The sequence below is a fragment of the Dendrobates tinctorius genome, unplaced genomic scaffold (assembly GCF_039654945.1).
Source record: "Dendrobates tinctorius isolate UK_male_01 unplaced genomic scaffold, ASM3965494v1 ptg000011l, whole genome shotgun sequence".
NCBI lineage: Eukaryota > Metazoa > Chordata > Amphibia > Anura > Dendrobatidae > Dendrobates > Dendrobates tinctorius.
In genome coordinates this window covers 52,487,403-52,504,764 of record NW_027361679.1, presented here as the reverse complement: position 1 = coordinate 52,504,764, position 17,362 = coordinate 52,487,403, and the positions used below count along the sequence as shown (strand labels likewise).

Below are 17,362 nucleotides of genomic sequence, written 5' to 3'. Positions count from 1 at the left end.
ACAGCCCCCCGGCAGGCCGGCACAGACCACCGGAGCCTGCACAGACCCCCCGGCAGGCCGGCACAGCCCCCCGAAAGGCCCGTACAGACCCCAGAGAGGCTGTACAAGGCAAAAATAGGGTTTTTCTTATTCCGATACCGGAAGTCCCATAGACTTGAATGGGACTTCCGGAATCAGAATCGGCGATACCCGATATTTTTTTTAGATCGGCCGATACCATCCGATCCGATACTTTTAAGTATCGGACGGTATCGCTCAACACTACTAACCATATTACTTTTCTGGTGACCAGATCGAGTTTTGTAGAGACCTACTCACGTTAATTTTGACAAAAATTTTTTTGCTTTTTAAGACCAATTTTATATACAAAACAAGGGAACCGCCATGGGTTCTAATTTGGCACCCCCCCATGCCAATATTTTCATGGCACAATTTGAGGACTCTTTTGTATATACCCATTCGCTATTTGCATCATATCCAATATATTGGAAACGTTATATTGACGACATCTTTCTAATCTGGACGGGGGATGAAGAAACACTCTTGAGCTTTTTCAATGATGTGAATAAGTGTATGACAGGACTTACTTTCTCCATACATCACGATTGTCATTCAATCAATTTTCTTGACACACTCGTGATCATCAAACCTGATGGTACCATCGAAACGGACCTGTATATTAAGCCCACTGACAAGAATAGTTTACTTCATTTTGAAAGTAGTCATCCACTGCATGTCAAGCGAGCATTACCAAAATCACAACATGTGAGGATTGACCGGATAGTTTCAGATCCTGTGACTAGAGAACTTAGACATCGAGAGATGGACACATGTTTCCGTAATAGGGGTTATCCGACTCACATATTGAGACAACATAGCAATCCCCCCACGCATATGAAGAACACCAATAGAGTGGCCTTTGTGAGCATGTTTTACCCTTTCAATAACCTCATAAATCATTGTATACTTAAACACTGGGATGTTTCGAGAAATTCGCATCCTTCTATCCCGGAATTTCTCCCCAAACCCTTGATGTGTTTTGGGAGATCTAATAATATTAGGAACCTGGTTGTGAGAGCTGATGTGGGCTCTAGTAAAAGGGAACTTATACAGAAAATGTTGACTACATCTCGAAAAGGACGTTTCCTTGTTTGGGATGTCTACAATGTTCTAATATTACCAAGGGTGACACTTTTTCGCATCCCCATACCGGATGACGATATCCGATCAATGGACATTTCACCTGCGATTCGTCTTTCGTAGTGTATCTTGTTAAGTGTCCGTGCGGTCTCGGATATGTTGGGGAAACTACCCAGCATATCCGGGACCGCATCTCACAACATAGATCAAGTATCAGGTGTGGCCGTACATTATTACCCATTCCAGCACATTTTTTGTCTTGTGGTCATTCAGTGGCACAGTTGAGATATCAGGTAATAGACCAGGTACCGATGGCCAGGAGACGTGGAGATAGAATTAAGAGATTAAAGGAGCGAGAATCGTTTTGGATACACACACTTCAGACTTTGACACCGTTTGGGTTAAATAGAGACTATGATATTTCCAGCTAATTGTATTTCGATCAATAATATGAAATATCCCCTCTAATCATGATGGATCCACATTACTAGTGGTGGGATTCCCCTTTACATAAATAATTATAATAATTATATATGTTCCTTTTGTCTCGGCTTTTTATGTGTACTCTATTAGTGCGTACCTTCGCATAGACATTTTCTATATATAAATTTTATTATTTTGGTTTTGTTCTTTATACATTTATATAAATAATTATCCCATCTTTAGGATGTAATAACATCTTATTTAGTAAGTTTTATTATTTTTTTATTAATATCACAGGTATATTAATATCCTTTTTCTTTTTCTCTCTTCCTCAGTTGCAGTCTGATTACACCTGTGATAAACCAGTCACTTGATTGTTATATGGACCTCTGTGTCCATGCACTTTTTTTCTGTGGGCTACGGTAGTGGTGCACTTCTTTTCTGTGGACAACGGTAGTGGTGTTACTGACTTCAGGACTTTCCAGCTTTCTTCGGGCACATAGCACTTCTCCCTCTGAGAGGGACTCGGTTTTTTACATCATGTTTAGGCCGCTTTCACACTTCAGGCTTTCGGTATCCGGCATGGTGCGGCGAAAAACCGGACTGCCAGATCCGGCGCCTGTTACGACCAGATCCGGCTTTTTCCCCGTGCTGTTTCATTGCTGCCGCATTGCGCCGGATGGCAATGCGGCGCGTCCGGTTTTTGCCGGATCCGGAGAAAATAGCTGGTCCGGCGTCTGGAAAAAACGTTGCATGTAACGTTTTTTCCCAACGCCGGACCGGTTTTTCGCACTACGCATGCCCGGAAACCTTCTCTGCCAGGAATATATCCGGCAGAAAGAAGGATCCGGTGTCTGCGTTTGCGGCCGGATCCGGTAGTCCGGTTTTTCCCCGCATCGTGCCGGGACAAAAAGCCTGAAGTGTGAAAGTGGCCTTAGGCGGCACATGCGGGCTATGTTATCCTGGACGCTGACACAATTCCCAGAAGTGATTATTCACCATGGCATTTAAGAAACGCCGCTGCATTCAGCGTCCACCGCAACTCACATTGGCGCTTGTCGTTATGCTTCTAGGACGAACACTTTGGTGGTATGTTATAACGGGTGTTAACCCCTTGCTTGATTAGTTAATTTTGTGCTTGCTTGTGATATTTATTTTTGTTTTTTTGCCAATAGAAGGATTTTTTCATTGATCACCTATATGAATTGAATGTGGAGGGATTCTTAATCGTGATATACACTCACTGGCCACTTTATTAGGTACACCATGCTAGTAACGGGTTGGACCCCTTTTGCCTTCAGAACTGCCTCAATTCTTCGTGGCAGAGATTCAAGAAGGTGCTGGAAGCATTCCTCAGAGATTTTGGACCATATTGACATGATGGCATCACACAGTTGGCGCAGATTTGTCGGCTGCACATCCCTGATGCGAATCTCCCGTTCCACCACATCCCAAAGATGCTCTATTGGATTGAGATCTGGTGACTGAGGAGGCCATTTGAGTACAGTGAACTCATTGTCATGTTCAAGAAACCAATCTGAGATGATTCGAGCTTTATGACATGGCGCATTATCCTGCTGAAAGTAGCCATCAGATGTTGGGTACATTGTGGTCATAAAGGGATGGACATGGTCAGCAACAATACTCAGGTAGGCTGTGGCGTTGCAACGATGCTCAATTGGTACCAAGGGGCCCAAAGAGTGCCAAGAAAAAATTCCCCACACCATGACACCACCACCACCAGCCTGAACCGTTGATACAAGGATGGATGGATCCATGCTTTCATGTTGTTTACGCCAAATTCTGACCCTACCATCCGAATGTCGCAGCAGAAATCGAGACTCATCAGACCAGGCAACGATTTTCCAATCTTCTACTGTCCAATTTCGATGAGCTTGTGCAAATTGTAGCCTCAGTTTCCTGTTCTTAGCTGAGAGGAGTGGTACCCAGTGTGGTCTTCTGCTGCTGTAGCCCATCTGCCTCAAAGTTCGACGCACTGTGCGTTCAGAGATGCTCTTCTGCCTACCTTGGTTGTAACGGGTGGCAATTTGAGTCACTGTTGCCTTTCTATCAGCTCGAACCAGTCTGCCCATTCTCCTCTGACCTCTGGCATCAACAAGGCATTTCCGGCCACAGAACTGCCGCTCACTGGATTTTTTTTCTTTTTCGGACCATTCTCTGTAAACCCTAGAGATGGTTGTGCGTGAAAATCCCAGTAGATCAGCAGTTTCTGAAATACTCAGACCAGCCCTTCTGGCACCAACAATCATGCCACGTTCAAAGGCACTCAAATCACCTTTCTTCCCCATACTGATGCTCGGTTTGAACTGCAGGAGATTGTCTTGACCATGTCTACATGCCTAAATGCACTGAGTTGCCGCCATGTGATTGGCTGATTAGAAATTAAGTCTTAACACACAGTTGGACAGGTGTACCTAATAAAGTGGCCAGTGAGTGTACATGGACCTTTGCTTATGCAGGTACTTTTCCTTGTTTTTGCGACATCACTGTAGCTCCTATATGATGGTAATAGTTATTTACTACATGAAAAGGTGGTCTCTGAGGGATAGCAGTCTTTTCTTTTGAGTTTTTTTGAAATGTGCGTTTGACACCATATGACATTACCAGGATATGCTCTGTTATATAACGTGACTGAAATATGCTGCAAGGTAGTATATCATTTATATGGAATATATATATATATATATTTTTTTTTTGGAGGACCTCATACTGCATGAGATTCACACGTCTTTTCATTTACTTTGTTTGTTTGTTTTTTTCAATTTTAGTATGTACTGGAAAATTTCTCCCCCCCCTTTTTTTTTTTCTCCTTTATTCATGTGTTATTATTTCTGATTTTCTTGATTTAGATAAAATCTTGAGAAAGGCTGAATAGCCGAAACGTTGTTATTTTTTGTCTGTATTATCTGGGTCCCATGATAGGTTTTTTTCTGGAAGAATAAATATTGGATTCAAACTATACTGTGTGCCAAGGTTTTTTCTATAATATGGCACATATACTGTGCTGAGCATGAATTATAGAAAAGTAACGCAGCACTTGTTAAACCCAGAAATCTCCAGGGCGCTGAGGAGTCTGGTTGTTGCAGTGATGTTATATTCTATATTAAAGTATGGCTGCAACCTTCAAGGTCACCATTACCGATAACCCAGCGATGATACCCAGTGTTCCCTGACTTCAGGGGGGCTAATTTGCCTAGCGATGCAATAAATCAAGCTTAATGTCATTTCACAGAAGTCTGGAAAGCTAGGTGACAGCCCCTATGAAAGCTATAATAAGTGATCTACTGATCGTAGTGCTAATGCTCTTTAATGTTACATGCAGGTTAAATCCTCACAGACATGCATTAAACACATATATCAATAAGTATTGATTATGTCTTTTAAAGCTAGATTCTAAGTGACATTTGCTGCTTGTTATAAAGGAAATGACAGCTATAGATCAGTTACTCCACTTGGCATAATCTGCATTTTTTGTAGGAGGCAAGCATGTAGAGTAGCTCTCCTCTCCTACCTGGGGCTAGTATAATACCACTGCTGATCCACCTGATGGCTACTGCAGCCACACACAGCATTGCCAGAAGAGAGCAGATCCTGGAGGTGTCTGAGCAGCTCTGAGCATCCCTCACTCCTCCTAGTCTTCCTCATCCATGTTCTGTATGCACAGGGCAGAAAATCACACTCCCTCTTTATCCTCTGAGCAATATTTGCTCTCTGGCTTTCTCCTTTCTCCTGTTCTTGGGTGGCAGATATTAGATGTGTAGATTTTAGCACTATCCTGTACTGAGTCTTCCTCCTCAGGATGTAGCCACATCTGGAAGTTTATGTCACCTGTGGGATACAATGTTTTATTGCTGCTATTGCTTTATCAATGAAGATGTGTTATTTGGAAAACAGCTAAGAGTCCATTTCGGATTTGTGTGAAGCCAGTGTGTGATTTTAGTAGGCATCACCTCTCTGGACCAAGTGTATTACTACAATGCTGGCAGAAAAGTGGCTGAGGATCCTAGCTAATGGGTTCTACCTATGGATATTTTGGTCTCTCACCTTCCTTAGAGGTAAGTGGTCATTCTGATTTTCCTTACATGCTGTACTCACTCAATCTGTGATATCCCCTTATATACATTTCTATATATCTGCTGTGTTATGTGATATTTCACTTTATTAAGGTATGTGTGATGGATTACCTGCAATCCTATGGAAACCTGAACACATGTCCAATCAATCATCTATCTATCTTTCCCTTATCTATCTATCTTTATATCTATTATCGATCTATCTATCTATTATCTATCTATCTTTCCCATACCTATCTATCTATCTATCTATCTATCTATCTATCTATCTATCTGTCATCTATCTATCCATCTTTATTCTTCATTTATCAAATCCTTACTGTCTTTCCACAACTCCTATTTGATTATACACATGTAATCTGCCAGACATTTTTAATAAACTTTATAAAAGCCTAAAAGGATTCCTTACATGCAGACCAAATAATTTCATATGCTACTTTGGAATGTACTTAGCAGGAACGTAGCAAGATCACCATGGATCATTTTAAGCATTAGTCTAACATGCCAGTCAGTCACTATCTATATAACAAAATAATATTACAATATTTTATTATTATTATAATAATAATAATAATAATAATAATATAAATGTGTAATTTTTCATTTAGCAGTAACTATCTGAATTCTGTCATTTATATTTGTTTTACATCTTGTTTTCTTAAGGGGTTCTAAAATCATGCTGTATTTAATATCTCCAACCTTAAGTTTTTTTAAGGCTATTTTTTTTTTTTTAGCTATGAGATAGCTAGACAGATAGATAGACAAGAGATATCTAGACAGATTGAGAAAATAGAGGAGAGAGAGAAAAGGCAAAATAAATAGGATAACTAGGCAATCTTTAATGTGATAATGGCATTTTCCTTTCTTCGCTTATATTTATGAATTTTGTGCCATGCTTTTTCTGTGTTTTACTTATGTCCCTGTATTTTATATTCTCTCCAATAATTAATTCACAATTATTTTAATTAATATTATTCTATGAACACATTTGGACATAAGTGTCATTTTAGTTTCCAAGGCTTTAGTCATCAAAAAAATCTATTGACTAGAAGCAGCTGATTTTTCTTTGCCATAAGCTTTATTGGAAGTATTCAGCAGTAAGAAAGGATTGGCCCCTGAGCATCAGTCCTGTATAGCCTTTTCCTGAAATAGTTTAAATGAAGTAGTTAATGATGTTTTGAATATGTGGGATGTGGATGAAATGCTAGTATAATTTTTCAAGGAATGTTTTGTCTTCAAAATTGATGTAATTTATATGTGGCGTGTGCCAAATTTATGAAACTATATGACTGGTCACCAGAGGCGTAGCTAGGGGTGCAGTTCGGCGGGCGAAACATCTGAATGGGCCCCCCGAATAGGCGGAAATATCATTTGGTGCAACCTGTGCGGTTGCATTTGGGCGCAAGAGGTAAGGGGGCCCATTTCTACCTCCAAAGAAGGTGCAACATATATTGTTCTTGCACAGGGCCCTTTTCTGTCTGTGGCCGCCTGTGGCCCCTAACCAGGTAATCATGATTATAACTATGGTGATATAGGGGAACCTCAGGAGATGACCGCACTGTTATTGAAAATAAGTCTCTGTACAAAGACCAGCACTGATATTACCGCCATATGGTAACATACAGGGTCGGACTGAGGCACCGGGATACCGGAGCATCCTCTGATGGGCCCCGCCCCCATCCCCTGCCTCCTTCATTAGTCCCTGCCCTGCATGTCAATAGTGTGTCCCGATTTTAACCCCCCACCCAGTTTCCCGCCCGGGTGGGTCTATTTTTCCTGCACTGCACTAAGAAAAGCCACACACCCCCATGCACCCCATCCTCGCCCTCCTGGAGAGACCCACCGCAGCCCCTCACAGCCAGCAATGACGTCGCTAGTCTTCTGTGCGCACAGGACCTGTGATGAGGTCACAGGAGGGAAGGAGTCAGGGGTCACATGATCAGGGGCCTCAGTGTATTCAGGACTCTGCTGTGCTGGTTGTCATGATGCTGGATAAGGGGAAGTTTATGTGTGGGGTCAGGAGGGGTTTACAGGGTGAATGTAGCAGAGCTATGTGTGTACAAGGTGTACGGAGCGGAGCCGTGAGTGTACCAGGTGTACGGAGTGGCGCCACATCTGTATGGGGTGTACGGAGCAGAGCCGCGTGTGTATGGGGTGTGCGGAGCAGAGCCATGTGTGTACGTGATGTACGGAGCGGAGCCGTGTGTGTACGAGGTGTAAGGAATGGAGCTGCGTGTGTACAAGGTGTACAGAGTAGAGCCACGTGTGTATGGGGTGTGCAGAGCGGAGCCACGTGTGTACAGAGCGGAGCTGTGTGTGCACTTGGTGTATGGAGCAGATCTGTGTGTGTAGGAGGTGTATGGAGTGGAGCCGCGTGTGTACGGAGCAGAGCCGCATGTGTATGGGGTGTGCGGAGCAGAGCTGTGTGTGTACGAGTTGTACGGAGCGGAGCCGCGTGTGTATGGGGTGTGTGGAGCGGAGCTGCATGTGTACTTGGTGTACAGAGTGGAACTGTGTGTGTACTTGGTGTACAGAACGGAGCCGTGTGTATACGAGGTGTACGGAGCGGAGCCGTGTGTGTGTGAGGTGTACTGAGCAGAGCCGTGTGAGTACGAGGTGTACGGAACGGAGCCCTGTGTGTATGAAGTGTACGGAGCCATGTGTGCACGGGGTGTACAGAGCGGAACCGCATGTGTATGGGGTGTACAAAATGGAGCCCTGTGTGTATGAAGTGTACGGAGCTGAGCCGTGTGTGTACAGAGCGGAGCAGAGCTATGAGTGCGAGGTTTACGAGTGGAGCCATGTGTGTACTGAGTGGAGCCGTGTTGTGCGAGGTGTAAGGAGCGGAGCCGTGTGTGTACGAGGCATACAATATGGAACAGTGTGTGTATGAGGTGTGTGGAGCTGTACGTGTACAGGTGTATGATGGGAGCATTCATACCTCCCAGCCGTCCTGGATCCAGCGGGACAATCCTGATTTTGAAAGTCTGCCCTGCTGTCCCGGCTGGGAGCTTACTTTCCCGCAGACACAGGTGTACACAGCGGAGCCCCAAGGAGCACTTTAAAACTCGCACGTGACGTTGCATCGGAAGTGACGTGCTGGAAGCTGATCAGAAATTAGGTAATTTCGGGAGGAGATTGTGACGGAACCATGGAGGCACTTCAGGGAATGCTTCAGATCCATCACCGTGTCCTCCTCCGACAGCGGGATTGCCTTGGAATGGGGAATGTGGCCATGTGAGCGGATCATATTTCCTGCAACGGGAGGCTCAGGTGGGCACTACAATGGGAGCCGGGCTGCTATAGTATCTTTATAGAATCTTTCTTTCTCTCTCTGTTTCTTTCTCTCTCTGTTCTTTCTTTCCCTCTCTAATCTTTCTTTCTCTCTGTTTCTTTCTCTGTTCTTTCCTTTTTTCTCTCTGTTTCTTTCTGTTTTCTTTCCCTCTCTAATCTTTCATTCTTTCTCTCTGTTCTTTCTTTCACTCTCTAATCTTTCTTTCTCTGTTTTTCTTTGTTCTTTCTTTCTTTCTCTCTCTGTTTCTTTCTTTCTCTATGTTTCTTTCTCTCGCTCTGTTCTTTCTTTCCCTCTCTAATCTTTCTTTCTCTGTTTTTTCTTTCTTTCTCTGTTTCTTTCTCTCTCTGTTCTTTCTTTGTCTCGCTAATCTTTTTTTTCTTTTTCTATATCTCTCTGTTCTTTCTTTCTCTCTGTTCTTTCTTCCCTTTGTTTCTCTTTTTCTTTCTCTCTCTGTTCTTTCTTTCCCCTCTTCTCTCTCTCCTTTCTTTCCCCTCTTTTTCTCTCTCTGTTCTTTCTTTCCCCTCTTTCTTTCTTTCTTCCCCCTCTTTCCTTCTCTCTCTCTGTTTTCTTCTTTCTCTCTCTGTTCTTTCTTTCTCTCTCCCTCTCTGTTTTTTCTCTTTCTTTCTTTCTCTCTCAGTTCTTTCTTTCCCCTCTTTCTTTCTCTCTCTCTTCTTTCTCTCTCTCTCTGTTCTTTCTTTCCACTTTCTCTCTCTCTGTTCTTTCTTTCTATCTCTCTCTGTTCTTTCTTTGTTTCCCCTCTTTCTTTCTCTCTCTCTATTCTCTCTCTGTTCATTCTTTCTTTCTCTCTGTTTTTTCTTTGTTTTGCTCTCTGTTCGTTCTTTCTTTCTCTCTCTGTTCTTTCTCTCTCTACTTTCTTTGTTTCTTTCTCTCTCTGTTTTCTTTTTTATCTCTCTCAGTTCTTTCTTTCTTTTCCTCAGTACCAGCCACTGTGCCCATAATGCCAGCCACTGTGCCCTCAGTACCAGTCAGTGTGATCAGCAGTGCTAAATGGGTGTGGTCGGGGCGTGGGCATGGGTGTGGCTAGTTGTGAAATGGGTGTGTTTGGGGCCTGGTCTAAAATTTGCCGTGCTGCAGCCTTTGTCCCTCTTTCCTTTCTTCAAAAGTTGGGATGTATGATGGTGGGCCCCAAGAATGATTTTTCTCTGGTGGGTCCAAGGTACTCCAGTCTGACACTGGTAACATATAGTGATAGATACCAGTCCTGCAGACCATATAAGAGATTATAGCACAGTTATAGATGGTGACTTACAGCTGACATTCTTTCTGATGGAGTCGTTCACTTTTCACGTCTTTTCCATCTGGCCCAGACCGACATGACAACTTCTTACAGTCAGGACTCATCTGCAGAGATTACAACAAAAACACATCTGACTTCTCACATTTCCAGCACTGTCCTCATATAGAATCCTAGAATGGTACAGTTGGAAGAGAGCTCAAACATCATTGTGTCCATCACCCTGCTCAATGCAGCACTCACTAAACCATCTCAGACACATGTCTGTCCAGCCTCTGTCTGAAGACTTCCATTGAAGTAGAACTCACCACCGCTCATGGCAGCCTGTGCCACTCATTCATCACCCCCACTTTCAAAAAGTTTTTTCTAATATCTAATCTGTATCTTCTCCCTTTCAATTTCATCCCATTGCTTTTCGTCTTTCCATGTGTAAATGAATTCCCAACCTGCACAAACTCCTCATCCTGCTGATACCCCAATACTGAGCCACTGTCGCTATTACTGCACACATACATATAATGATACATACAGTCATATGTTAAAGTTTGGGCACCCCTATTAATGTTAACCTTTTTTCTTTATAACAATTTTGGTTTTTGCAACAGCTATTTCAGTTTCATATATCTAATAACTGATGGACTCAGTTATATTTCTGGATTCAAATGAGGTTTATTGTACTAACAGAAAATGTGCAATCTGCATTTAAACAAAATTTGACCGGTGCAAAAGTATGGGCACCTCAACATAAAAGTGACATTAATATTTCATAGATCCTCCTTTTGCAAAAATAACAGCCTCTAGTCGCTTCCTGTAGCTATTAATGAGTTCCTGGATCCTGGATGAAGGTATTTGTGACCACTCCTGTTTACAAAACAATTCCAGTTCAGTTAAGTTTGATGGTCGCCGAGCATAGACAGCCCGCTTCAAATCATCCCACAGATGTTCAATGATATTCAGGTCTGGGGACTGGGATGACCATTCCAGAACATTGTAATTGTTCCTCTGCATGAATGCCTGAGTAGATTTGGAGCGGTGTTTTGGATCATTGTCTTGCTGAAATATCCATCCCCTGCGTAACTTCAACTTCGTCACTAATTCTTGCACATTATTGTCAAGAATCTGCTGATACTGAGTTAAATCCATGCGACCCTCAACTTTAATAAGATTCCCAGTGCCGGCATTGGCCACACAGCCCCAAAGCATGATGGAACCTCCACCAAATTTTATTGTGGGTAGCAAGTGTTTTTCTTGGAATGCTGTGTTTTTTTAGCCTCCATGCATAACGCCTTTTTGTATGACCAAACAACTTAATCTTTGTTTCATCAGTCCACAGGACCTTCTTCCAAAATGTAACTGGCTTGTCCAAATGTGCTTTTGCATACCTCAGGCGACTCTGTTTGTGGCGTGCTTGCAGAAACGGCTTCTTTCGCATCACTCTCCCATACAGCTTCTCCTTGTGCAAAGTGCGCTGTATTGTTGACCGATGCTCAGTGACACCATCTGCAGCAAGATGATACTGCAGGTCTTTGGAGGTGGTCTGTGGATTGTCCTTGACTGTTCTCACCATTCTTCTTCTCTGCTTTTCTGATATTTTTCTTGGCCTGCCACTTCTGGGCTTAACAAGAACTGTACCTGTGTTCTTCCATTTCCTTACTATGTTCCTCACAGTGGAAACTGACAGGTTAAATCTCTGAGACAACTTTTTGTATCCTTCCCCTGAAAAGCTATGTTGAATAATCTTTGTTTTCAGATCATTTGAGAGTTGTTTTGAGGAGCCCATGATGCCACTCTTCATAGGAGAATCAAATAGGAGAACTACTTGCAAGTGGCCACCTTAAATACCTTTTCTCATGATATGATACACCTGGCTATAAAGTTCAAAGCTCAATGAGGTTACAAAACCAAGTTAGTGCTTCAGGAAGTCAGTAAAAAGTAGTTAGGAGTGTTCAAATCAAGAAAATGATAAGGGTGCCCATACTTTTGCACCGGTCAAATTTTGTTTAAAGGCAGATTGCACATTTTCTGTTAATACAATAAACCTCATTTGAATCCAGAAATATAACTGAGTCCATCAGTTATTAGATATCTGAAACTGAAATAGCTGTTGCAAAAACCAAAATTGTTATAAAGAATAAAGGTTAACATTAATAGGGGTGCCCAAACTTTAACATATGACTGTATAATGATGTCCCCACTGCTCCTCCAATACAAAAGCTTCATTCTAGGGACAGCAGCCAGCAACCTTACTATTGTGCTACAAGGTCACTTGTCCTCCAATACAAAGTATAATAGTTAATAGCATTCTGACATGGCGCGGCGCCTGCACTGAGAGTCCCACTGCCTGGAGGAAATTAGCTTTATTCCTCCTGGCAGCCTTGCTCTTTCAGTCACATGGGTGGCGTGACACGGTTTCAGTCACTGCTTTGTGTATAGAGAGTGATGGCTGTAACCTCTCCCCGGCACTGACACCCGACTCAGCACCGCCTGCAACCCAGTAGTTACATTCTGTTTAATAATTTTATAGTAATAAGCAATTTATTATTATAAAGTTATTAGAGGGTTGAGATAAATGTCTGCAGTCACTCCGAGACTACAGACTGCCAAATTATGGTGGCAGATGCTCCCCATCATGATTTTGCACTCTGTAGTCTCGGAGTGATAATAATAAATTGCTTATCATGATATTATTAAATAGAATGCAGCTCGTGGTTACTCTACAGTTAAACTTGTTAGGGGGCAGACAGACGGACATATTTCTTGTGTGAGGATCGCATCGCAATCCTTGGACTCACTGTCAGCTCTCCACACCTAACTGTGACAGCTGCATAGTAATCCATCATGCTCATGTCAGGAGTGGAACCGGCTAGTCCGAGGATTGCGATGCGATCCTCACATGAGTTATACGGCATCAGTCTGTGCCATTATTCTATTACTTATCCTTGTTATACTAATACTGAAATATTACCTTACTAATAATGTATTAAGCTGTATTGTTATACTTCTTAGGCTGGTTTTACACTTGCCGTGTTTTTTGCGGGCCGTTATTACGGGCCGTTTTTGCGGGCCATATTGCCGTGATTTTTGCGGTCTCCCACAAAAATGGGCCGTAAAAAACTTTCTCAGATCGCCATTTTGTCCTATTATAACAAATAGCAGGGGAATAAACGTTGATCTGCAAATATGGTGTACCGCAAAAACAAGCTAACGTTTTTGCGGTACCACTGAAATGCATTATGGTCGTGTCCATAAGCCGTGAAAACTATTGAGCAAGCTCAATATTTTTTCATGGCCCCAAATATGGCCCTCACAGCCATACGGAGCCCTCCTACTAGTTTTTGCGGGCCAATTTTGAGGCCCCATAGAAATCTATTGGGGCCACAAAAACGGCCAGCACAAACACGGCAAGTGTAAAACCAGCCTTATATTAATACTTATAAAAGACCCATCTCACAAGTATAAAAAGCTCCCTATCTCCCCATCTCCAGTATCCACAGACAGCAACTATTACATGTGATGGACTGCATATAATTTCATATCAAAACAGAATAATAATCAGCCCCCCAGTGCCCTGTCCCCTCTCCCACACCCAGGGTCGGACTGGGGTGTCTGGGGCCCACCAGGGGAATTGACTCTAGGGGCCCACCCTACAGCTATATGCAAATATCTGTCAGTCGTTATACCCATTATAGAGAAACATTGGCAGTAAAACACAGGTGGCTCCTGCACATCTACTGTGTGCCCCCATAACTGGGATGTATAATTATGGTAGTTTACATTATTGGGGTTCTTTGGTTGAAAAACCCTAACCATGACATACAAAGCTATCCACAACCTGTCTCCTCCATACATTTGTAACATGGTCTCCCGGTACCTACCCGCACACAACCTTCGATCCTCTCAAGATCTCCTTCTCTACTCCCCCCTCATCTCTTCTTCCCACAACCGCGTACAAGACTTCTCCCTTGCTTCCCCCATACTCTGGAACTCTCTGCCGCAACACATCAGACTCTCACCAACAACGGAAACCTTCAATAAAAACCTGAAGATCCACCTGTTCTGACAAGCCTACAGCCTGCAATGATCCTCGGTCTACTGAACCACTGCACAACCAGCTCTACCCTCTCCTAGTGTATCCTCACCCATCCCTGTAGACTGTGAGCCCTCGCAGGCAGAGTCCTCTCCTTCTGTACTTGTGTGTCCCTTGTCTTGCACATGTTTATTGTACTTGTCTATATTTCCCCTTTTCCCTGTAAAGCGCCATGGAATAAATGGCGCTATATAAATGTATAATAATAATAATAATAATAATCAATACGTTATCACATCCTGTGGAGAGGTGATTACTTTTTTCCACGGGAACCCCTGTAAGTGCATCTCTGGCGCTGTGTACAATGAATTTAATCTTTAATGGAAATAAAGAATCTTCTCTTATTAATAACACAGAGAACAAATGACTGCCATACACAACACAATCCCTTATACCAAGACCAATACCACCACATACAGGAAGAAATACCAAAACACTATGACCAGACTACATAGTAACTGAATAATACTACACATGGGACAAATACTGCCACACCATGACCAGACCACATAGTAACCAAATAATACTACTTACAAGGGACAAACACTGCCACACCATCACCAGGCCACATATTACCACCACATAGTGACCAAATAATATGACATATTACCAGCATATATGGACCAAATAATACCACATACAAGGAGAAATACAGCCACACGTGACCTGACCACAAATTACCACCACATAGTGACCGAATATTATAATACTGATTATGAATATAAACCACAATACTAACAACACTGTTATTACCACCAGTGACATTATACACAGGAGCTCTGTATATAGTGTCAATGTACAGGTAATACAGTGATCACAGGTGACTTTATACACAAGAGCTCTGTATATAGTGTCGGTGTACAGATAATACAGTGATCACTATTGACATTATACACAGGAGCTCAGTATAGACTGTCAGCGTACAGGTAATACAGTGATCACCAGTGACATTAAACACAAGATCTCTGTTTACAATGTCAGTGTACAGATAATACAGTGATCACCAGAGGCATTATACACAGTAGCTCTGTATATAGTGTCAGTGTACAAGTAATACAGTGATCACAGGTGACTTTACACACAAGAGCTCTGTATATAGTGTCAGTGTACAGGTAATACAGTGATCACCAGTAGCATTATACACAGGAGCTCTGTATATAGCATCAGTGTACAGGTAATACAGTGATCAGCAGTAACATAATACAGAGGAGATTTTTATATATTGTCAGTGTACAGGTAATACACTGATTACGCACAGGAGCTCTGTTCCCAGTATATAGTGTGCGTGTACATGTAATACATTGACTCACCAGTGACGTCTGTAGTTGAAGTCCTTCATCTTCGCTTTTTTTCATTAACCAGCACAAACCGCCATCACTTCTTCCAGCCAGGACTCGTCTCTGCAAAAAAATAACACAGTCATCAATAGCTTCCAGAGCACGTTCCCCACTTTTTCCCTGACTTCTACGCTACATCAGATGAAGAAGAAAAGCGACATAGTACCATCCTGCACAGTAGCAGGACCTTCCCTTTGTCCCTCTATGGAAAACCGTTTCCTAAAAAGTAAATTATATTACAGTTGTAATTAGAGTTGAGCGAAACGAGTCGAAAAAATTCAAAAGTCGCCGACTTTTGGCAAAGTCGGGTTTCATGAAACGAAACCCGACCCTAGGATGAGGTCGGCCACGAGGTCGGCGACTTACGCGCCAAAGTCGCGTTTCAAAAGTTTGTTTTGCGCTCTTTTTCAGCCAATCAGGATCCACGGACACTGTGGGCAACGTGATGACATAGGCAGGGGTCACCACCATCTTTCAGAAGGGCATGCAAGTGATTGGCTTGCTTTGGTGGGCGTCACAGGGGGTATAAAAGGGCGTGCACGCCGACCGCCATCTTACTTCTGCCGATCTTAGCATAGGGAGAGGTTGCTGCTGATTCTGTAGGGAGAGCGTTAGGCAGGGAAGAAGACAAAAAAACTGCTTCTGCTTCTAGCGATTTGGCCTGCACAACACACCAGTCACTGTGTGTGCAGTGCAAGGGGAGGCTATATAGTGGTGTATCAGTGGTGTTGGTTGTTGGGCTGCCTTCTAAGGCTTCCTGACATTCCTGCATTGCTGTTTACCCACTGCTCCGCAAACTGCTTTTTTAAAAGCAATCCCAATTTTTTTTTTGTCCTGCTGAGAAGACAAAAAAACTGCTTCTGCTACTTGCAATTTGGCCTGCAAAACACACCAGTCACTGTGTGTGCAGTGCAAGGGGAGGCTATATAGTGGTGTATCAGTGGTGTTGGTTGTTGGGCTGCCTTCTAAGGCTTCCTGACATTCCTGCATTGCTGTTTACCCACTGCTCCGCAAACTGCTTTTTTAAAAGCAATCCAATCTCCCTTATCCTCTAGTCACTTTTGTCACAGCTGTGCCATCGAGCCTGTCACATAGCGCTCAGATATTCATTGGGCCTCACACAATCCAAAAGTGTCCAGTATCCAAAAGTGTGTGCAGAGATTCAAAATCTCCCTTATCCTCTAGTCACTTTGGTAACAGCTGTGCCATCGAGCCTGTCACATAGCGCTCAGATATCAGTGGGCCTCACACAATCCAAAAGTGTCCATCCAGTGTCCAAAAGTGTGTGCAGAGATTCAAAATCTCCCTTATCCTCTAGTCACTTTGGTCACAGCTGTGCCATCGAGCCTGTCACATAGCGCTCAGATATCAGTGGGCCTCACACAATCCAAAAGTGTCCATCCAGTGTCCAAAAGTGTGTGCAGAGATTTAAAATCTCCCTTATCCTCTAGTCCCTTTGGTCACAGCTGTGCCATCGAGCCTGTCACATAGCGCTCAGATATCAGTGGGCCTCACACAATCCAAAAGTGTCCATCCAGTGTCCAAAAGTGTGTGCAGAGATTCAAAATCTCCCTTATCCTCTAGTCACTTTTGTCACAGCTGTGCCATCGAGCCTGTCACATAGCGCTCAGATATTCATTGGGCCTCACACAATCCAAAAGTGTCCAGTGTCCAAAAGTGTGTGCAGAGATTCAAAATCTCCCTTATCCTCTAGTCACTTTGGTCACAGCT

At 43.0% G+C, this 17,362-nt stretch overlaps 1 protein-coding gene across 1 annotated transcript in view; it reads left to right on the top strand.

The window, feature by feature from the left end:
• The first annotated feature begins 4,489 nt into the window (after positions 1-4,489).
• LOC141047209 (neuronal acetylcholine receptor subunit alpha-7-like) overlaps positions 4,490-17,362 on the top strand; it is a 373,011-nt gene continuing 360,138 nt past the window's right edge. The window contains exon 1 of the mRNA XM_073542164.1: positions 4,490-5,639. Coding sequence (XP_073398265.1) covers positions 5,561-5,639 — 79 coding nt within the window. The 5' untranslated portion in view covers positions 4,490-5,560. The remainder of the gene's footprint in view (positions 5,640-17,362) is intronic.